Source organism: Coregonus lavaretus, assembly GCF_964263955.1.
Source record: "Coregonus lavaretus genome assembly, contig: HAP1_SCAFFOLD_370, whole genome shotgun sequence".
In the NCBI taxonomy this organism is placed as follows: Eukaryota; Metazoa; Chordata; class Actinopteri; order Salmoniformes; family Salmonidae; genus Coregonus; species Coregonus lavaretus.
Window position 1 is genome coordinate 342,413 of NW_028161731.1, and position 24,664 is coordinate 367,076.

At 42.4% G+C, this 24,664-nt stretch overlaps 1 protein-coding gene across 2 annotated transcripts in view; it reads right to left on the reverse strand.

The window, feature by feature from the left end:
• Positions 1-10,395: 10,395 nt before the first annotated feature.
• LOC311120188 (speckle-type POZ protein-like A) overlaps positions 10,396-24,664 on the reverse strand; it is a 70,573-nt gene continuing 56,304 nt past the window's right edge. For both annotated transcript variants that reach the window (XM_084194805.1, XM_084194804.1), the window contains exons 10-12: positions 13,495-13,637; positions 13,354-13,407; positions 10,396-11,057 (exon numbers count right to left, since the gene is read on the reverse strand). In XM_084194805.1, coding sequence (XP_084050931.1) covers positions 10,913-11,057; positions 13,354-13,407; positions 13,495-13,637 — 342 coding nt within the window. In that variant the 3' untranslated portion in view covers positions 10,396-10,912. The remainder of the gene's footprint in view (positions 11,058-13,353; positions 13,408-13,494; positions 13,638-24,664) is intronic.

The window sequence follows — 24,664 nt, forward strand, 5'->3', positions numbered from 1 at the left end:
CACAGAAGGCGCACAGAGGGACATGTCAAAATGCGGAATTCTGGCACTTTAGCAAGCCTTTATTCATATAAAAAAAATAGGATTTATTGAATTTACACATGGTCTCCCACCGGGTACACACAGGTTGAATCAACGTTCTTTCCACATCATTTCAGTGAAATTACATTCAACCAATGTGGGCTTTATTAAAAGGCACTTCATTTAATATAACAGGCCTTTAAAATTCAATATTTTGCACGATTTCTACTTAAAATTTCAATGGGCACTCATTTCGTGGAACGACCCATAGACTGGTTAGAATGGGTTGTTATCAATAAGGTGCAGAGTATTCGATTTGCCTGTTGGGTTGTAATATCATCATCTCTTGAAGAACACAGAACTACAGATGTCAGATTATTCCACATTTAGCTCTATCATCAGAGTAACTGCATGCGGTTCATGATCAGTAAACAACAACATGAGGGTAGCCTGACGATATCTCTCAATATTGCCCACCATTGATTGGATATTTGAGTGATATAAAATAAAAGTTAACTTTACTTGACAAGTATGAGTGGTTTAGGTTCATTTCTTATCCTTTGTGGGCTCTTCCTGTCAAGCAGCAGAAGGGCGCATTTTACCGATGTACTGTTAGCTGATAATATTTACAAGCTACCGGTAGAAACTTTGTACAGGCTAAACACAGTGGTAAGTAAACCTAATATACTTTTTTCTCCAACCAACGTGAAGTTAGACATGATAGCTTGGCTTCATTGATTGATGGACCATGTCAAATTGGCTAGCTAGCTAATATCAGATCACGTCAATATGGCTTGTTAACAAGCTAACTTTCAGGGGATAAACTTGAACTTGATTTGCTTGCCATCTATAGTGGTGATGACAGAAGTCCGACTGACAACTTTACCAGGACAAGGACCTGCTGATGTCAATCTAAATGAAATATGTTGTTTGCTTAATTAGCTAGCTACATGCCAAATGGATAGGCTACCCTCAAGTCTCTGAAATTACATGATCATTTGATGTTTACTGTTCATGAAAAGCGTGCAGTTATTTTCTGTATAACTCTGATAGAGCTAAATGTGGAATAATCAGAATTGTGTAGTTCTGACTTTTCTCTTCAAGGTGTTGATATTAAAACCAAATAGTTAACGTTTATTTAACAATCCCTTGAAAACGGCACGCAGTTGTCAATGGTTTTAGCGGAGCTGCCCCCCAGCAGCCAAATCAAATGATCTGCTCCGTATTGTGACGTTTTATTGATAACAACCTATGGGGACAAACATATGGAACAGATCATTAGGATTCTCAGGTTCCAAATATATGAAATGTCTCCAGTCATGTTGGCTCATACATATCCAGAGGCTGCTAGGGCCTCATGTAATGTATGTCAATCACTGGAGCCAAAGAGATGTTGGATGAGTTGGTAAGAAAGCTTTGTTTTATGTTTCTGATGTCCTTCTTAAAAACTGTAAAATTGTAATCTAATATTATACAAATGACAAAAACTGTAATATAATGAGCGAACTGAATCTAACTTAATGTTTTAGTTCTAATCCTTTGTTCAATATGTGTCTGTTTCAGCAAAGATAAAACTATATGGCTTAAAAATAAATGATGTCAATTTCTTTCTATTTTCCATAAATGTATTAATATAGATATGAATTGTTCCTTAGTATTGGTGTTTGCCAGTAATATCAAGTAGATGTAGCAACATTGCTATTTATCGCAGAGATTAAATTAGACTATTGTTTATTTTCTGCTAGCTTTATCTTGTTTCTAGTTATTGTTCTGTAAGATAGAAATAAGTGATCTGTTATGTGCATTGTGTAAGTAAAATGTTCATTTAAAACTATTTACTTTAATAGGGATTTGTTTTATTAAAATTAAATGTAAAAAATTGTTTGTAAAATCTATTTAGGTTTTTATGACATTAAACATGATTTGAACTTGGCACACAGAATGCGGTGGAATTGGTTCTGCTTACTATAAACTATGAAGATTTGTATAAATGGTATACAGTGCCTTACAAAAGTATTCATCCCCGTTGGCGTTTTTCCTATTTTGTTGCATTACAACCTGTAATTTCAATGGATTTTTATTTGGATTTAATGTAATGGACATACACAAAATAGTCCAAATTGGTGAAGTGAAATTAAACAAATAACTTGTTAAAAAAAATACTAAAAAATAAATAACAGAAAAGTGGTGCGTGCATATGTATTCACCCCCTTTGCTATGAAGCCCCTAAATAAGATCTGGTGCAACCAATTACCTTCAGAAGTCACATAATTAGTTAAATAAAGTCCACCTGTGTGCAATTTAACTGTCACATGATCTCAATATATATACACCTGTTCTGAAAGGCCCCAGAGTCTGCAACACCACTAAGCAAGGGGCACCACCAAGCAAGCGGCACCATGGAGAACAAGGAGCTCTCCAAACAGGTCAGGAACAAAGTTGTGGAGAAGGACAGATCAGGGTTGGGTTATAAAAAAATATCAGAAACTTTGAACATCCCACGGAGCACCATTAAATCCATTATTAAAAAATTGAAAGAATATGGCACCACAACAAACCTGCCAAGAGAGGGCCGCCCACCAAAACTCACAGACCAGTCAAGGAGGGCATTAATCAGAGAGGCAACAAAGAGACCAAAGATAACCCTGAAGGAGCTGCAAAGCTCCACAGCGGAGATTGGAGGATCTGTCCATAAGACCACTTTAGGCCGTACACTCCACAGAGCTGGGCTTTATGGAAGAGTGGCCAGAAAAAAGCCATTGCTTAAAGAAAATAATAAGCAAACACGTTTGGTGTTCGCCAAAAGGCATGTGGGAGACACCCCAAACATATGGAAGAAGGTACTCTGGTCAGATGAGACTACAATTGAGCTTTTTGGCCATCAAGGAAATCTCTATGTCTGGCGCAAACCCAACACCTCTCATCACCCCGAGAACACCATCCCCACAGTGAAGCATGGTGGTTGCAGCATCATGCTGTGGGGATGTTTTTCATCGGCAGGGACTGGGAAACTAGTCAGAATTGAAGGAATGATGGATGGCGCTAAATACAGGGAAATTCTTGAGGGAAACCTGTTTCAGTCTTCCAGAGATTTGAGACTGTGACGGAGGTTCACCTTCCAGCAGGACAATGATCCTAAGCATACTGCTAAAGCAACACTCGAGTGGTTTAAGGGGAAACATTTAAATGTCTTGGAATGGCCTAGTCAAAGCCCAGACCTCAATCCAATTGAGAACCTGTGGTATGACTTAAAGATTGCTGTACACCAGCGGAACCCATCCAACTTGAAGGAGCTGGAGCAGTTTTGCCTTGAAGAATGGGCAAAAATCCCAGTGGCTAGATGTGCCAAGCTTATAGAGACATACCCCAAGAGACTTGCAGCTGTAATTGCTGCAAAAGGTGGCTCTACAAAGTATTGACTTTGGGGGGGTGAATAGTTATGCATGCACAAGTTTTCCGTTTTTTTGTCTTATTTCTTGCTTGTTTCACAAGAACAAATATTTTGCTATTTTAATTCGAGGTTGTAAGGCAAGAAAATAGGAAAAATGACAAAGGGGGTGAATACTTTCGCAAGCCACTGTATATGTTTTTAAAGTATACATTTCTATGATGTATTTTATTTGCATATATTTGCATATTAGATATGTGTCCAGAAGAGAGGTGATAGCCTCCATACATTATTTCTCCCCTGCAGGGAACCTCTCTATGCTACCATGTTCTGTTCTGTTCTACTCATCAGCAACACTCTCTACACTACCAAGATCTGTTCTGCAAATCAGGAACCCTCTCTACACTGCAATGTTCTGTTCTACCCATCAGGAACCCTCTCTACACTGCAATGTTCTGTTCTACCCATCAGGAACCCTCTCTACACTGCAATGTTCTGTTCTACCCATCAGGAACCCTCTCTACACTGCAATGTTCTGTTCTACCCATCAGGAACCCTCTCTACACTGCAATGTTCTGTTCTACCCATCAGGAACCCTCTCTACACTGCAATGTTCTGTTCTACCCATCAGGAACCCTCTCTACACTGCAATGTTCTGTTCTACCCATCAGGAACCCTCTCTACACTGCAATGTTATATTCTACCCATCAGGAACCCTCTCTACACTGCAATGTTCTGTTCTACCCATCAGGAACCCTCTCTACACTGCAATGTTCTGTTCTACCCATCAGGAACCCTCTCTACACTGCAATGTTCTGTTCTACCCATCAGGAACCCTCTCTACACTGCAATGTTCTGTTCTACCCATCAGGAACCCTCTCTACACTGCAATGTTCTGTTCTACCCATCAGGAACCCTCTCTACACTGCAATGTTCTGTTCTACCCATCAGGAACCCTCTCTACACTGCAATGTTCTGTTCTACCCATCAGGAACCCTCTCTACACTGCAATGTTATATTCTGACCACCAGGAACCCTCTCTACACTGCAATGTTCTGTTCTACCCATCAGGAACCCTCTATACACTAGTACTGTAATGTAATCAGGTAAATAAAGTAAATGAATGTAATCAGTTAAATCGAGTAGCGTAATCAGGTTTTAAAAATGTTACGTTGTGTAATCAGGTGAATAAAGTTCTGTAATGTAATCAAATAAATAAAGTAATGTAATCGGGTAAATAAAGGGAATGAGTATAATCAGGTAAATGAAGTAGTGTAAACAGGTAAATAAAGTAAAGTAGTGTAATCAGGTAAATAAAGTAAAGTAATCAGGTAAATAAAGTTGTCTAATCGGGTAAATAATGTAAAGTAATCTACCCAGGTAAATACAGTGCTATGAAAAAGTATTTGCCCCCTTTCTAATTTTCTCTACTTTTGCATATTTGTGATACTGAATGTTATCAGATCTTCAACCAAAACCTAATATTAGATAAAGGGAACATAAATGGACAAATAACACAACAATTACATATTTATTTCATAAACAAAGTCATTCAACACCCAATTCCCCTTTGTGAAAAAGTAATTGCCCCCTTACACTCAATAACTGGTTGTGCCACCTTTAGCTGCAATGACTCCAACCAAATGCTTCCTGTAGTTGTTGATCAGTCTCTCACGTCGCTGTGGAGGAATTTTGGCCACTCTTCCATACAGAACTGCTTTAACTCAGTGACGTGTGGGTTTTCAAGCATGAACTGCTCGTTTCAAGTCCTTCCACAACATCTCAATTGGGATTAGGTCTGGACTTTGACTAGGCCATTCCAAAATTTCCAATTTGTTGCTTTTTAGCAATTTTCATGTAGACTTGATTGTGTGTTTTGGATCATTGTCTTGCTGCATGACCCAGCTGCGCTTCAGCTTCAGCTCACAGACGGATGGTCTGACATTCTCCTGTAGAATTGTCTGATACAGAGCAGAATTCATGGGGGCAATTACTTTTTCACACAGGGGAATTGGGTGTTGCATAACTTTGTTTATGAAATAAATGAAATAAATATGTAATTGTTGTGTTATTTGTCCACTTATGTTCCCTTTATCTAATATTAGGTTTTGGTTGAAGATCTGATAACATTCAGTATCACAAATATGCAAAAGTAGAGAAAATTAGAAAGGGGACAAATACTTTTTCATAGCACTGTATGTCAAGTAGTGTGATCAGGTAAATAAGTAAAGTAGTGTTGTCAGGTAAATAAAGTACCAACTGCTGTAAAACATATTTAATGGGTTAATGCAGGCAACAATCTTTTTTCAACATCGCAAACGAACACAGAAGGACTGAGTAATTCCATGTAAAAAGGATGCTGCTTTCAGTATTTCACAAAATTCTCCACATAGGCATTTCTGTCATACTATAAAATAACAGCAGCTATGTCACTTAACAGCCAACCAACATGTGACCCATCCATACAACACATCATGGCTGTATGACCAACATAATTTTTTCCATTGATGAATTGAATCAGTTTCAGGTCCTGACTGGTTAGAATGTGAAGCTGGCCTGACTCCTATAACATACTGTAATAATGCAGCCGATACAGCTCCATATCCAATACTGTTGGAGCTTGATTCATTTAAATCCTTTACAGATACTTTTAGATAATTGCACAAACAAAAGAAAATGGTTAATGACAAAATGTGAACCTGGACACTTCTTGTCAACAACACAGGACCATGCATTAGTCTTCCCAAAGTTGTTCTTTTGTTAACCACATCATATTGAGAATATATAAATATCTGCAAGTTGGTAGTAACATGGAAAGCTAAATCTCTGGAAGTTGAATCTATACAGTGCCTCAAAGTATTCAGACCCCTTGGTGGACATCCCCCTTGACTTATTCCACATTTTGTTGAGTTACAGCCTGACTTCAAAATAGATTAGATAGATTTCTCTCTCACCCATATACACACAATTACCCATAATGACAAAGTGAAGACATGTTTTTAGAAAATGTTGCATATTTATTGAAAATCAAATACAGAAATATCTAATTGACATAAGTATTTCCACTATTATGCCCCAAACGGAGCCCAGGTGTATCCTGTTTCCTTTGATCATCCTTGAGCCGTCACTACAACTTGATTGGAGTCCACCTGTGGCCAATTCAATTGTTTGGACATGATTTATAAGGTCCCACAGTTGACAGTACATGTCAGAGCAGAAACTATACCACGAAGTCCAAGGAGCTAGGATCCCTTATTGATGTCACTTGTTAAATCCACTTCAAATCAGTGTAGGTTAAGGGAAGGAGACAGGTTAAAGAAGGAGTTTTAAGCCTTGATACAATCGAAACATGGATTGTGTATGTGTGCCATTCAGAGGGTGAATGGGCAAGACAAAATATTTAAGTGCATTTGAACGGGGTATGGTAGTAGGTGCCAGGCACAACGGTTTGTGTCAAGAACTGCAACGCTGCTGGGTTTTTCATGCTCAACAGTTTCCCGTGTATATCAAGAATGGTCCACTACCCAATGGACATCCAGCCAACTTGACACAACTGTGGGAAGCTTTGGAGTCAACATGGGCCAGCATCACCACTGAATGCCTTCGACACCTTGTAGAGTCCATGCCCAACGAATTGAGTCTGTTCTGAGGGCAAAAGGGGAGCGCAAGTCAATATTAGGAAGGCGTTCCTAATGCTTGGTATACTCAGTGTATCTGGGGAAGGGAATAAAACAATTTCTAGTGTGTTGAACGTTTCCAAGAGCCCAGTGGTCTCCATCATCGGGAAATAAATAAAAATATGGAACTACCCAGACTCTGCCTAGAGCTGGCCGTCCGACCAAACTGATCAACCGGGCAAGAAGGACCTTGGTCAGGGAGGTGACCAAGAACCCAATGACCACTCTGACAGAACTACAGAGTTCCTTAGCTGAGATGGGAGAACCTGCCAGAAGGACAAGTCTCTACAGCACCACCAATCTGGACTTTATGGGAGAGTGGCCAGAACAAAGCCACTCCTGAGAAAGGCACATGACAGCACATCTGGAGTTGGCAAAAAGGCACGTGAAAGACTCTGAGCATAAGGCAAAATATTCTGTGGTCCGATGAGACAAAATGTTTTACTCTTTGGCCTGAATGCAAAGCGCTATGTGTGATGAAAACCAGGCACAGCTCATCACCCGCCTTACACCATCCCTACCGTGAAGCATGGTGGTGGCAGCATCATTCACCCGTCTGTCCCTAGCGTGAAGCATGGTGGTGGCAGCATCATTCACTCGTCTGTCCCTACCGTGAAGCATGGTGGTGGCAGCATCATTCACCCGTCTGTCCCTAGCGTGAAGCATGGTGGTGGCAGCATCATTCACCCGTCTGTCCCTACCGTGAAGCATGGTGGTGGCAGCATCATTCACCCGTCTGTCCCTACCGTGAAGCATGGTGGTGGCAGCATCATTCACCCGTCTGTCCCTAGCGTGAAGCATGGAGGTGGCAGCATCATTCACCCGTCTGTCCCTACCGTGAAGCATGGTGGTGGCAGCATCATTCACCCGTCTGTCCCTAGCGTGAAGCATGGAGGTGGCAGCATCATGCTATGGAGATGCTTTTCAGTGGCAGGGACTGGGAAGGATAGAGGGAACAATGAATGGAGTCAAATACAGGCAAGTCCTTGATGAGAAACTGCTTCAGAGTGCAAACGACCTTACACTAGGGCGAAGATTTCCGTTCCAACAGGACAATGACCCCAAGCATACAGCCAAAGCAACGCTAGAATGGCTTCAGAACAAGAATGTGAAAGTCCGTCAGTGGCCCAGCCAAAGCCCAGACTTGAATCCCATAGAAAATCTGCGGAAAGACTCGAAGATTGCTGTTCACCACCGCTCCCCATCTAACTAGCTTTCTCAAGCTCTGTTACATTTTTACATTTTAGTCATTTAGCAGACGCTCTTATCCAGAGCGACTTACAGTTAGTGCATACATTTTTCATACTGGCCCCCCGTGGGAATCGAACCCACAACCCTGGCGTTGCAAGCACCATGCTCTACCAACTGAGCTACAGGAGGCCTGTTAAGAATAATGGGAGGAAATCCCCAAATCAAGATGTGCAAAGCTGATTCAGACATACTGAAGACGACTCAAAGCTGATTCAGACATACTGAAGACGACTCAAAGCTGATTCAGACATACTGAAGACGACTCAAAGCTGATTCAGACATACTGAAGACGACTCAAAGCTGATTCAGACATACTGAAGACGACTCAAAGCTGATTCAGACATACTGAAGACGACTCAAAGCTGATACAGAAATACTCAAGACGACTCAAAGCTGATTCAGACATACTGAAGACGACTCAAAGCTGATTCAGACATACTGAAGACGACTCAAAGCTGATACAGAAATACTCAAGACGACTCAAAGCTGATTCAGACATACTGAAGACGACTCAAAGCTGATTCAGACATACTGAAGACGACTCAAAGCTGATTCAGACATACTGAAGACGACTCAAAGCTGATTCAGACATACTGAAGACGACTCAAAGCTGATTCAGACATACTGAAGATGACTCAAAGCTGATTCAGACATACTGAAGACGACTCAAAGCTGATTCAGACATACTGAAGACGACTCAAAGCTGATTCAGACATACTGAAGACGACTCAAAGCTGATTCAGACATACTGAAGACGACTCAAAGCTGATTCAGACATACTGAAGACGACTCAAAGCTGATTCAGACATACTGAAGACGACTCAAAGCTGATACAGAAATACTCAAGACGACTCAAAGCTGATTCAGACATACTGAAGACGACTCAAAGCTGATTCAGACATACTGAAGACGACTCAAAGCTGATACAGAAATACTCAAGACGACTCAAAGCTGATTCAGACATACTGAAGACGACTCAAAGCTGATTCAGACATACTGAAGACGACTCAAAGCTGATTCAGACATACTGAAGACGACTCAAAGCTGATTCAGACATACTGAAGACGACTCAAAGCTGATTCAGACATACTGAAGACGACTCAAAGCTGATTCAGACATACTGAAGACGACTCAAAGCTGATTCAGACATACTGAAGACGACTCAAAGCTGATACAGAAATACTCAAGACGACTCAAAGCTGATTCAGACATACTGAAGACGACTCAAAGCTGATTCAGACATACTGAAGACGACTCAAAGCTGATTCAGACATACTGAAGACGACTCAAAGCTGATACAGAAATACTCAAGACGACTCAAAGCTGATTCAGACATACTGAAGACGACTCAAAGCTGATTCAGACATACTGAAGACGACTCAAAGCTGATACAGAAATACTCAAGACGACTCAAAGCTGATACAGAAATACTCAAGACGACTCAAAGCTGATTCAGACATACTGAAGACGACTCAAAGCTGATTCAGACATACTGAAGACGACTCAAAGCTGATTCAGACATACTGAAGACGACTCAAAGCTGATTCAGACATACATACCCAAAGGTGTGAATACTTATGTAAATTAGATATTTCTGTATATGATTTTCAATACATTTGCAAACATTTCAAAAAACATGTTTTCATTTTGTTATTATGGGGTATTTATTGTGTGTAGATGGGTGAGAAAAACAATCTATTTAATCCATTTTGAATTCAGGCTGGAACAACAAAATGTGGAATAAGTCAAGGGGTATGAATACTGTCTGAAAGCACTGTAGGTTGGTCTTTGCATAAGTGATCGTCCAATGGGAGACTGTCTGGGGAAATTGCCTTTCCTATTTGTCCAATAGTTTGACTAGTTCAGGGGCAGAGAGTATCGACATGTTTGTCTTACATACAATAACAGCATCAACACAGGGTCTCGTAATGCCAGAAAATAGAACAGACTTGCTTTAAAACCGGTCTTCTGAAGATGGTTCAACTGTCATTTACATAGAAATGGTGCCATCAATATGGGGCATACTCATCTTTTAAAAAGTGTAAAGAATTGACCTTGCACTGAAAGTGTTCACGCTTTTTAATGTCTAGTCACAAAATGGGCTAAACATTACAAATATATAATATTTCCCATGAATCAAACCCTTAACACGTCCCTATAGAATTCCATATCAAAATGACTATGGGAACTAGTGCAATCTGGAGGCAGCCTGGTCTGGTGGTCTGTGGGACGGGGCAGCCTGGTCTGTGGGACGGGGCAGCCTGGTCTGTGGGACGGGGCAGCCTGGTCTGTGGGACGGGGCAGCCTGGTCTGTGGGACGGGTCAGGCACAGAGTCAAATAGAGAGAACACAGTCGATCAGCTCCAGAGCAATGGCAGATAGATTAAGGCCATTTGAAATGACAGAAAAATAGCAGACAAAACTTGAGGACCAAAACCAAACGTTACTTTCCGCCAGTTAGCCTCCCAGCCAGTTAGCCTCCCAGCCAGTTAGCCTCCCAGCTCTGTTCAGCCCTGCTCGGGTCTCCATGCTGCCTCAGCTCTCAGCTCCTAGTGTCTGTATCAGTGGGCTGTAGCAGTTAGGACTGTTTTAGGCGTTTCCTCGGCAGGCCGAAGGGTGGGCACTGTGCCGATGCCAGGGCTCTGAAGGCCTCAGCCACTAAGTGAGGGTGGGACTGGATCATTGACTTCCAGCCTGCCGTCTCCATTATGTCCGTGGCATAACTGCAACACAACCACACAGACAGGAAATTAACCCCCAAACATCTGAAACCAGAGACATTAAAAACCAATCTAGGGCTGTAATGACAGAATAAATACACTGAACAGAAATATCAACAGAGCATGTAAAGTGGTTCATGACCATGTTTCTTGAGCTGAAATAAAAGATCCCAGAAATGTTCCATATGCACAAATTTTACATTTACATTTTAGTCATTTAGCAGACGCTCTTATCCAGAGCGACTTACAGTTAGTGAGTGCATACATTATTATAAAAATAAAATAAAAAAATCATACTGGCCCCCCGTGGGAAACGAACCCACAACCCTGACGTTGCAAACGCCATGCTCTATCAACTGAGCTACATCCCTGCCGGCCATTCCCTCCCCTACCCTGGACGACGCTGGGCCAATTGTGCGCCGCCCAATAGCGCGGCCGGCTGCGACAGAGCCTGGATACGAACCAGGATCTCTAGTGGCACAGCTAGCACTGCGATGCAGTGCCTTAGACCACTGCGCCACTCAGGAGCAAATGTGTTTCCATCCCTGTTAGTGAGCATTTCTCCTTTGCCAAGATAATCCATCCACCTGACAGGTGTGGCAAATCAAGAAGCTGATTAAACAGCATGATCATTACACAGGTGCACCTTGTGCTGGGGACAATAAAAGGCCACTCTAAAATGTGCAGTTTTGTCACACAACACAATACCACAGATGTCTCAAGTTTTGAGGGAGTGTGCAATTGGCATGTTGACTGCAGGAATGTCCACCAGAGCTGTTGCTAAATAATTGAATGTTCATTTCTCTACCATAAGCCACCTACAACGTTATTTTAGAGAATTTGGCAGTACGTCCAACCGGCCTCACAACCGTAGACCACGTGTAACCACGCCAGCCCAGGACCTCCACACCAGTTTTTTTCACCTGTGTGATCATATGAGGCCTGCCACCCAGACAGCTGATGAAACTGTGGGTTTGCACAACCGAATAATTTCTACACGAACTGTCAGAAACCGTCTCAGGGAAGCTCATCTGGGTGCTCGTCGTCCTCACCAGGGTCTTGACCTGACTGCAGTTTGGCGTCGTAACCGACTTCAGTGGGAAAATGCTCACCTTCGATGGCCACTGGCATAATGGAGAAGTGTGCTCTTCATGGATGAATCCCTGTTTCAACTGTACCGGGCAGATGGCAGACAGCGTATATGGCGTCGTGTGAGTGAGCGGTTTGGTGATGTCAACGTTGTGAACATGGTGGTGGTGGGGTTATGGTATGGGCAGGCATAAGCTACGGACAACGAACACAATTGCATTTTATCGATGGCAATTTGAATGCATAGAGACATTGTGACGAGATCCTGAGGCCCATTGTCGTGCCATTCATCATCACCTCATGTTTCAGCATGATAACGCACAGCCCCATGTCGCAAGGATCTGTCCACAATTCCTGGAAGCGGAAAATGTCCCAGTTCTTCCATGGCCTGCATACTCACCAGACATGTCACCCATTGAGCATGTTTGGGATGCTCTGGATCGATGTGTACCACGGCGTGCTCCAGTTCCCGCCAATATCCAGCAACTTGGCACAGCCATTGAAGAGGAGTGGGACAACATTCCACAGGCCACAATCAACAGCCTGATCAACCCTATGCGAAGGAGATGTGTCGCACTGCATGAGGCAAATGGTGGCCACACCAGATACTGACTGGTTTTCTGATCCACACCCCTACCTTTAAAAAAAAAGATATCTGTGACCAACAGATGCATATCTGTATTCCCAGTCATGTGAAATCCATAGATTAGGGCCTAAATGAATTTATTTCAATTGACTAATTTCCTTATATGAACTGTAAACTCAGTAAAATCTTTGAAATTGTTGATGTTGCGTTTCTCTTTTTGTTCAGTATAAATACAGAGATATGAAGCAGTGTTTCAGACAGAGCTGCAGCAGTAGTGATGGTGGTGGGGACTCATCCTATTCATACTACTGAAGTCAGATGATCACCAGTAAAACAAGTCATCCTCCTCTATGATAAATACTGAGATGATTCAAGGAGTCCTTAACGAGACACTACATCACACAGAATAAAACCAATGCTTCATTTCCTATTGTAGAACAGTACCATACCCAGGTATATTAATATCATGGCTCAGAGATAGGGAGCCACTGAACAGCCCAATACTGGCCCTGCTGGCGCCCTCCTCCCTGGCTCTGTAGCTAAAACAATGATTTCTAATGCATCTCTTTGGGAGAGATAAGAGTTTGTTATTAATCTGGTGTCACATATCACCTAGTTACATACTTGCTATTCCAGTTTTTCCCATCTTTACTGCCCAGCTGTCGGAGGACGCTGCACCTATAGGAGACAACAGAGCAGCGCTGAGAGAAGGTAAACACAGCTGGCAGGAGGAATTCATCACTGGGACTTTCTACAGATACTTACCTGTTGATAAAATCTATGGCTTGTGCTTTGAGCTGCTCGGCACTGTGTAAGTCTGCCAGGATGAGGGTATCAGCCACGTTCTCCACAGAGAGGCTGTTGCACAGAGCCTCTTCACACATCACTTTTAAACGCTCCAAGGCGTACTGAAACAGAGAGAGGAGAGGGTTAGGATTCATTAAGGTTGGGGTCAGGGGTTAGGGTTGGGCGATATTACGATAGGGTTAGGGTTAGGGGTTAGGGGTTAGGGGTTAGGGTTGGGGTTGGGGTTGGGGTTAGGGGTTAGGGTTAGGGTTAGGGTTAGGGTTAGGGTTAGGGGTTAGGGATAGGGTTAGGGTTGGGGTTGGGCGATATTACGATAGGGTTAGGGTTAGGGTTAGGGTTAGGGTTGGGGTTAGGGTTGGGCGATATTACGATAGGGTTAGGGTTGGGGTTAGGGTTGGGCGATATTACGATAGGGTTAGGGTTAGGGTTGGGGTTAGGGTTGTGCGATATTACGATAGGGTTAGGGTTAGGGTTGGGGTTAGGGTTGGGCGATATTACGATAGGGTTAGGGTTGGGGTTAGGGTTGGGCGATATTACGATAGGGTTAGGGTTAGGGTTGGGGTTAGGGTTGGGCGATATTACGATAGGGTTAGGGTTAGGGTTAGGGATAGGGTTAGGGTTGGCCGATATTACGATAGGGTTAGGGTTAGGGTTAGGGTTAGGGTTGGGGTTAGGGTTGGGCGATATTACGATAGGGTTAGGGTTAGGGTTAGGGTTAGGGTTGGGCGATATTACGATAGGGTTAGGGTTAGGGTTAGGGTTAGGGTAGGTTAGGGTTAGGGTTAGGGTAGGTTAGGGTTAGGGTTAGGGTAGGTTAGGGTTAGGGTTAGGGTAGGTTAGGGTTAGGGTTAGGGTTAGATAGTGATTGACTGACACCGTCGATGGTTTAGCCTGTTAGAACTTGACTGGTGCCACGTAGTAAAGGGTTAGGGTTAGGGTTGGTTAGGGTTAGGGTTAGGGTTAGGGGTTAGGGTTGGGCGATGGTTTAGCCTGTTAGAACTTGACTGGTGCCACGTAGTAAAGCAGTGCAGCGCATGAGTGACATTCCCGAGAGGCTAACCCTAACCCTAACCCTAACCCTTCTATTTGCTAAAGCCTATTTCAATAAATATGTTATATAGAGAACGTAATAGAGGAATGTAGGAGAATAACACCATGTCCAGTCAGAACCTACTGTTTCTCTGGGTTAGGGTTAGGGACATTCCCGAGAGGCTAACCCCAACCCTAACCCTATCCTCCTACTGAGAGACAATAACCTATCCTCCTACTGAGAGAGATAATAACCTATCCTTCTACTGAGAGAGAGACAATAACCTATCCTCCTACTGAGACAGAGACAATAAGCTATCATCCTACTGAGACAGAGACAATAACCTATCCTCCTACTGAGACAGAGACAATAACCTATCCTCCTACTGAGACAGAGACAATAACCTATCCTCCTACTGAGAGAGAGACAATAACCTAAACCTCCTACTGAGAGAGAGACAATAACCTATCTTCCTACTGAGAGAGATAATAACCTATCCTCCTACTGAGAGAGAGACAATAACCTATCCTTCTTCTGAGAGAGAGAGACAATAACCTATCCTTCTACTGAGAGAGACAATAACCTATCATCCTACTGAGAGAGAGAGACAATAACCTATCCTCCTACTGAGAGAGACAATAACCTATCCTCCTACTGACAGAGAGACAATAACCTATCCTCCTACTGACAGAGATACAATAACCTATCCTCCTACTGAGACAGAGACAATAACCTATCCTCCTACTGAGAGAGACAATAACCTATCCTCCTACTGAGAGAGAGACAATAACCTATTCTCCTACGGAGAGACAATAACTTATCCTGCTACTGAGAGAGGCAATAACCTATCCTCCTACTGAGACAGAGACAATAACCTATCCTCCTACTGACAGAGAGACAATAACCTATCCTGCTACTGAGAGAGAGACAATAACCTATCCTCCTACTGAGAGAGAGAGAGAGACAATAACCTATCCTGTTACTGAGAGAGAGAGACAATAACCTATCCTCCTACTGAGAGAGACAATAACCTATCCTCCTACTGAGAGAGAGAGACAATAACCTACCCTCCTACTGAGAGAGAGACAATAACCTATCCTCCTACTGAGACAGAGACAATAACCTATCATCCTACTGAGAGAGAGACAATATCCTATCCTCCTACTGAGAGAGACAATAACCTATCCTCCTACTGAGAGAGAGAAACTATCCTCCTACTGACAGAGACAATAACCTATCCTTCTACTGAGAGAGACAATAACCTATCCTCCTACTGACAGAGAGACAATAACCTATCCTCCTACTGAGAGAGACAATAACCTATCCTCCTACTGAGAGAGACAATAACCTATCATCCTACTGAGAGAGACAATAACCTAGCCTCCTACTGACAGAGAGACAATAACCTATCCTCCTACTGAGAGAGACAATAACCTATCCTCCTACTGAGACAATAACCTATCCTCCTACTGAGAGAGACAATAACCTATCATCCTACTGAGAGAGAGAGAGACAACCTATCCTCCTACTGAGAGAGAGAGAATAACCTATCCTCCTACTGAGAGATAGACAATAACCTATCCTTCTACTGAGAGAGAGAGAATAACCTATCCTCCTACTGAGAGAGACAATAACCTATCCTCCTACTGAGAGAGACAATAACCTATCCTCCTACTGAGAGAGAGAAAACAACCTATCCTCCTACTGAGAGAGACAATAACCTATCCTCCTACTTAGAGAGAGACAATAACCTATCCTCCTACTGAGAGAGACAATAACCTATCCTCCAACTGAGAGAGACAATAACATATCCTCCTACTGAGATAGAGACAATAACCTATCCTCCTACTGAGAGAGAGACAATAACCTATCCTCCTACTGAGAGAGAGACAATAACCTATCCTCCTACTTAGAGAGAGACAATAACCTATCCTCCTACTGAGAGAGACAATAACCTATCATCCTACTGACAGAGAGACAATAACCTATCCTCCTACTGAGAGAGAGAGAGACAATAACCTATCCTCCTACTGAGAGAGAGAGACAATAACCTATCCTCCTACTGAGAGAGAGAGAGAGAGACTATAACCTATCCTCCTACTGAGAGAGAGAGACAATAACCTATCCTCCTACTGAGGCAGAGACAATAACCTATCCTACGGAGAGAGAGAGACAATAATAACCTATCCTCCTACGGAGAGAGACAATAACCTATCCTCCTACGGAGAGAGACAATAATAACCTATCCTCCTACGGAGAGAGAGAGACAATAACCTATCCTCCTACTGAGAGAGAGAGAATAACCTATCCTCCTACTGAGAGAGAGACAATAACCTATCCTCCTAATGAGAGAGAGACAATAACCTATCCTCCTACTGAGAGAGAGACAACCTATCCTCCTACTGAGAGAGAGAGACAATAACCTATCCTCCTACTGAGAGAGACAATAACCTATCCTCCTACTGAGAGAGAGATAGAATAACCTATCCTCCTACTGAGAGACAATATCCTATCCTCCTACTGAGAGAGACAATAACCTATCCTCCTACTGAGAGAGACAATAACCTATCCTCCTACTGAGAGAGAGAGACAATAACATATCCTCCTACTGAGAGAGACAATAACCTATCCTCCTACTGAGAGAGACAATAACCTATCATCCTACTGAGAGACAATAACCTATCCTTCTCCTGAGAGAGACAATAACCTATCCTCCTACTGAGAGAGAGATAGAATAACCTATCCTCCTACTGAGAGACAATATCCTATCCTCCTACTGAGAGAGACAATAACCTATCCTCCTACTGAGAGAGAGACAATAACCTATCCTCCTACTGAGAGACAATAACCTATCCTCCTACTGAGAGAGACAATAACCTATCATCCTACTGAGAGAGACAATAACCTATCCTTCTCCTGAGAGAGACAATAACCTATCCTCCTACTGAGAGAGAGATAGAATAACCTATCCTCCTACTGAGAGACAATATCCTATCCTCCTACTGAGAGAGACAATAACCTATCCTCCTACTGAGAGAGAGACAATAACCTATCCTCCTACTGAGAGAGAGAGACAATAACATATCCTCCTACTGAGAGAGACAATAACCTATCCTTATACTGAGAGAGAGACAATAACATATCCTTCTACTGAGAGAGAGACAATCACCTATCCTCCTACTGAGAGGGAGACACAATAACCTATCATTCTACTGAGAGAGACAATAACCTATCCTCCTACTGAGAGAGAGACAATAAACTATCCTGTTACTGAGAGAGAGAGACAATAACCTATCCTCCTACAGAGAGAGACAATAACATATCCTCCTACTGAGAGAGACAATAACCTATCCTCCTACTGAGAGAGACAATAACCTATCATCCTACTGAGAGACAATAACCTATCCTTCTCCTGAGAGAGACAATAACCTATCCTCCTACTGAGAGAGAGACAATAACCTAAACCTCCTACTGAGAGAGAGACAATAACCTATCTTCCTACTGAGAGAGATAATAACCTATCCTCCTACTGAGAGAGAGACAATAACCTATCCTTATTCTGAGAGAGAGAGACAATAACCTATCCTTCTACTGAGAGAGACAATAACCTATCATCCTACTGAGAGAGAGAGACAATAACCTATCCTCCTACTGAGAGAGACAATAACCTATCCTCCTACTGACAGAGAGACAATAACCTATCCTCCTACTGACAGAGATACAATAACCTATCCTCCTACTGAGACAGAGACAATAACCTATCCTCCTACTGAGAGAGACAATAACCTATCCTCCTACTGAGAGAGAGACAATAACCTATTCTCCTACGGAGAGACAATAACTTATCCTGCTACTGAGAGAGGCAATAACCTATCCTCCTACTGAGACAGAGACAATAACCTATCCTCCTACTGACAGAGAGACAATAACCTATCCTGCTACTGAGAGAGAGACAATAACCTATCCTCCTACTGAGAGAGAGAGAGAGACAATAACCTATCCTGTTACTGAGAGAGAGAGACAATAACCTATCCTCCTACTGAGAGAGACAATAACCTATCCTCCTACTGAGAGAGAGAGACAATAACCTACCCTCCTACTGAGAGAGAGACAATAACCTATCCTCCTACTGAGACAGAGACAATAACCTATCATCCTACTGAGAGAGAGACAATATCCTATCCTCCTACTGAGAGAGACAATAACCTATCCTCCTACTGAGAGAGAGAAACTATCCTCCTACTGACAGAGACAATAACCTATCCTTCTACTGAGAGAGACAATAACCTATCCTCCTACTGACAGAGAGACAATAACCTATCCTCCTACTGAGAGAGACAATAACCTATCCTCCTACTGAGAGAGACAATAACCTATCCTCCTACTGAGAGAGACAATAACCTATCATCCTACTGAGAGAGACAATAACCTAGCCTCCTACTGACAGAGAGACAATAACCTATCCTCCTACTGAGAGAGACAATAACCTATCCTCCTACTGAGACAATAACCTATCCTCCTACTGAGAGAGACAATAACCTATCATCCTACTGAGAGAGAGAGAGACAACCTATCCTCCTACTGAGAGAGAGAGAATAACCTATCCTCCTACTGAGAGATAGACAATAACCTATCCTTCTACTGAGAGAGAGAGAATAACCTATCCTTCTACTGAGAGAGACAATAACCTATCCTCCTACTGAGAGAGACAATAACCTATCCTCCTACTGAGAGAGAGAAAACAACCTATCCTCCTACTGAGAGAGACAATAACCTATCCTCCTACTTAGAGAGAGACAATAACCTATCCTCCTACTGAGAGAGACAATAACCTATCCTCCAACTGAGAGAGAGACAATAACATATCCTCCTACTGAGATAGAGACAATAACCTATCCTCCTACTGAGAGAGAGACAATAACCTATCCTCCTACTGAGAGAGAGACAATAACCTATCCTCCTACTTAGAGAGAGACAATAACCTATCCTCCTACTGAGAGAGACAATAACCTATCATCCTACTGACAGAGAGACAATAACCTATCCTCCTACTGAGAGAGAGAGAGACAATAACCTATCCTCCTACTGAGAGAGAGAGACAATAACCTATCCTCCTACTGAGAGAGAGAGAGAGAGAGAGACTATAACCTATCCTCCTACTGAGAGAGAGAGACAATAACCTATCCTCCTACTGAGGCAGAGACAATAACCTATCCTACGGAGAGAGAGAGACAATAATAACCTATCCTCCTACGGAGAGAGACAATAACCTATCCTCCTACGGAGAGAGAGAGACAATAATAACCTATCCTCCTACGGAGAGAGAGAGACAATAACCTATCCTCCTACTGAGAGAGAGAGAATAACCTATCCTCCTACTGAGAGAGAGACAATAACCTATCCTCCTAATGAGAGAGACAATAACCTATCCTCCTACTGAGAGAGAGACAATAACCTATCCTCCTACTGAGAGAGAGAGACAATAACCTATCCTCCTACTGAGAGAGACAATAACCTATCCTCCTACTGAGAGAGAGATAGAATAACCTATCCTCCTACTGAGAGACAATATCCTATCCTCCTACTGAGAGAGACAATAACCTATCCTCCTACTGAGAGAGAGACAATAACCTATCCTCCTACTGAGAGAGAGAGACAATAACATATCCTCCTACTGAGAGAGACAATAACCTATCCTCCTACTGAGAGAGACAATAACCTATCATCCTACTGAGAGACAATAACCTATCCTTCTCCTGAGAGAGACAATAACCTATCCTCCTACTGAGAGAGAGATAGAATAACCTATCCTCCTACTGAGAGACAATATCCTATCCTCCTACTGAGAGAGACAATAACCTATCCTCCTACTGAGAGAGAGACAATAACCTATCCTCCTACTGAGAGACAATAACCTATCCTCCTACTGAGAGAGACAATAACCTATCATCCTACTGAGAGACACAACCTATCCTTCTCCTGAGAGAGACAATAACCTATCCTCCTACTGAGAGAGAGATAGAATAACCTATCCTCCTACTGAGAGACAATATCCTATCCTCCTACTGAGAGAGACAATAACCTATCCTCCTACTGAGAGAGAGACAATAACCTATCCTCCTACTGAGAGAGAGAGACAATAACATATCCTCCTACTGAGAGAGACAATAACCTATCCTTATACTGAGAGAGAGACAATAACATATCCTTCTACTGAGAGAGAGACAATCACCTATCCTCCTACTGAGAGGGAGACACAATAACCTATCATTCTACTGAGAGAGACAATAACCTATCCTCCTACTGAGAGAGAGACAATAAACTATCCTGTTACTGAGAGAGAGAGACAATAACCTATCCTCCTACTGAGAGAGAGAGAGACAATAACATATCCTCCTACTGAGAGAGACAATAACCTATCCTCCTACTGAGAGAGACAATAACCTATCATCCTACTGAGAGACAATAACCTATCCTTCTCCTGAGAGAGACAATAACCTATCCTCCTACTGAGAGAGAGATAGAATAACCTATCCTCCTACTGAGAGACAATATCCTATCCTCCTACTGAGAGAGACAATAACCTATCCTCCTACTGAGAGACAATAACCTATCCTCCTACTGAGAGAGACAATAACCTATCATCCTACTGAGAGAGACAATAACCTATCCTTCTCCTGAGAGAGACAATAACCTATCCTCCTACTGAGAGAGAGATAGAATAACCTATCCTCCTACTGAGAGACAATATCCTATCCTCCTACTGAGAGAGACAATAACCTATCCTCCTACTGAGAGAGAGAGACAATAACATATCCTCCTACTGAGAGAGACAATAACCTATCCTTATACTGAGAGAGAGACAATAACATATCCTTCTACTGAGAGAGAGACAATCACCTATCCTCCTACTGAGAGGGAGACACAATAACCTATCATTCTACTGAGAGAGAGACAATAAACTATCCTGTTACTGAGAGAGAGAGACAATAACCTATCCTCCTACTGAGAGAGAGAGACAATAACCTATCCTCCTACTGAGAGAGAGAGACAATAACCTATCATCCTACTGAGAGAGACAATAACCTATCCTCCTACTGACAGAGACAATAACTTATCCTCCTACTGAGAGAGACAATAACCTATCCTCCTACAGAGAGAGAGATACAACAACCTATCCTCCTACTGAGAGAGAGAGAGACAATAACATGTCCTCCTACTGAGAGAGAGACAATAACCAATCCTCCTACTGAGAGAGAGACAATAACCTATCCTCCTACTGAGAGAGAGATAGAATAACCTATCCTCCTACTGAGAGACAATAACCTATCCTCCTACTGAGAGAGACAATCACCTATCCTCCTACTGAGAGAGAGACAATAACATATCCTCCTACTGAGAGAGAGAGAGAGACAATAACATATCCTCCTACTGAGAGAGACAATAACCTATCCTTCTACTGAGAGAGAGACAATAACATATCCTTCTACTGAGAGAGAGACAATCACCTATCCTCCTACTGAGAGAGAGACACAATAACCTATCCTTTAACAGAGAGACAATAACCTATCCTCCTACTGAGACAGAGACAATAACCTATCCTCCTACTGAGAGAGAGAGATACAATAACCTATCCTCCTACTGAGAGAGAGACAATAACCTATCCTCCTACTGAGAGAGCGACAATAACCAATCCTCCTACTGAGAGAGAGACAATAAACTATCCTGTTACTGAGAGAGAGAGACAATAACCAATCCTCCTACTGAGAGAGATATAGAATAACCTATCCTCCTACTGAGAGACAATAACATATCCTCCTACTGAGAGAGACAACCTATCCTCCTACTGACAGAGACAATAACCTATCCTCCTACTGAGAGAGACAATAACCTATCCTTCTCCTGAGAGAGATAATAACCTATCCTCCTACTGAGAGAGACAATAACCTATCCTACTGAGAGAGAGACAATAACCTATCCTCCTACTGAGAGACAATAACCTATCCTCCTACTGAGAGAGACAATAACCTATCATCCTACTGAGAGAGACAATAACCTATCCTTCTCCTGAGAGAGACAATAACCTATCCTCCTACTGAGAGAGAGATAGAATAACCTATCCTCCTACTGAGAGACAATATCCTATCCTCCTACTGAGAGAGACAATAACCTATCCTCCTACTGAGAGAGAGACAATAACCTATCCTCCTACTGAGAGAGAGAGACAATAACATATCCTCCTACTGAGAGAGACAATAACCTATCCTTATACTGAGAGAGAGACAATAACATATCCTTCTACTGAGAGAGAGACAATCACCTATCCTCCTACTGAGAGGGAGACACAATAACCTATCATTCTACTGAGAGAGAGACAATAAACTATCCTGTTACTGAGAGAGAGAGACAATAACCTATCCTCCTACTGAGAGAGAGAGACAATAACCTATCCTCCTACTGAGAGAGAGAGACAATAACCTATCATCCTACTGAGAGAGACAATAACCTATCCTCCTACTGACAGAGACAATAACTTATCCTCCTACTGAGAGAGACAATAACCTATCCTCCTACAGAGAGAGAGATACAACAACCTATCCTCCTACTGAGAGAGAGAGAGACAATAACATGTCCTCCTACTGAGAGAGAGACAATAACCAATCCTCCTACTGAGAGAGAGACAATAACCTATCCTCCTACTGAGAGAGAGATAGAATAACCTATCCTCCTACTGAGAGACAATAACCTATCCTCCTACTGAGAGAGACAATCAACTATCCTCCTACTGAGAGAGAGACAATAACATATCCTCCTACTGAGAGAGAGAGAGAGACAATAACATATCCTCCTACTGAGAGAGACAATAACCTATCCTTCTACTGAGAGAGAGACAATAACATATCCTTCTACTGAGAGAGAGACAATCACCTATCCTCCTACTGAGAGAGAGACACAATAACCTATCCTTTAACAGAGAGACAATAACCTATCCTCCTACTGAGACAGAGACAATAACCTATCCTCCTACTGAGAGAGAGAGATACAATAACCTATCCTCCTACTGAGAGAGAGAGACAATAACCTATCCTCTTACTGAGAGAGAGACAATAACCAATCCTCCTACTGAGAGAGATATAGAATAACCTATCCTCCTACTGAGAGACAATAACATATCCTCCTACTGAGAGAGACAACCTATCCTCCTACTGACAGAGACAATAACCTATCCTCCTACTGAGAGAGACAATAACCTATCCTTCTCCTGAGAGAGATAATAACCTATCCTCCTACTGAGAGAGACAATAACCTATCCTACTGAGAGAGAGACAATAACCTATCCTCCTACTGAGAGCGAGACAATAACCTATCCTCCTACTGAGAGAGAGATAATAACCTATCATCCTACTGATAGAGGTAATAACCCATCATTCTACTGAGAGAGAGACAATCACCTATCCTCCTACTGAGAGAGAGACACAATAACCTATCATTCTACTGAGAGAGACAATAACCTATCCTCCTACTGAGAGAGACAATAACCTATCCTACTGAGAGAGAGACAATAACCTATCCTCCTACTGAGAGAGAGACAATAACCTATCCTCCTACTGAGAGAGAGACAATAACCTATCCTTCTCCTGAGAGAGACAATAACCTATCCTCCTACTGAGAGAGACAATAACCTATCCTACTGAGAGAGAGACAATAACCTATCCTCCTACTGAGAGAGAGACAATAACCTATCCTCCTACTGAGAGAGAGACAATAACCTATCCTCCTACTGAGAGAGAGACAATAACCTATCCTCCTACTGAGAGAGAGACAATAACCTATCCTCCTACTGATAGAGGTAATAAACTATCCTCCTACTGAAAGAGAGACAATAACCTATCCTCCTATTGAGACAGACAATAACCAATCCTCCTACTGAGAGAGATACAATAACCTATCCTCCTACTGAGAGAGTGACAATAACCAATCCTCCTAATGAGAGAGACAATAACCTATCCTCCTACTGAGAGAGAGATATAATAACCTATCCTTCTACTGAGAGAGACAAAAACCTATCCTCCTACTGAGACAGAGACAATAACCTAT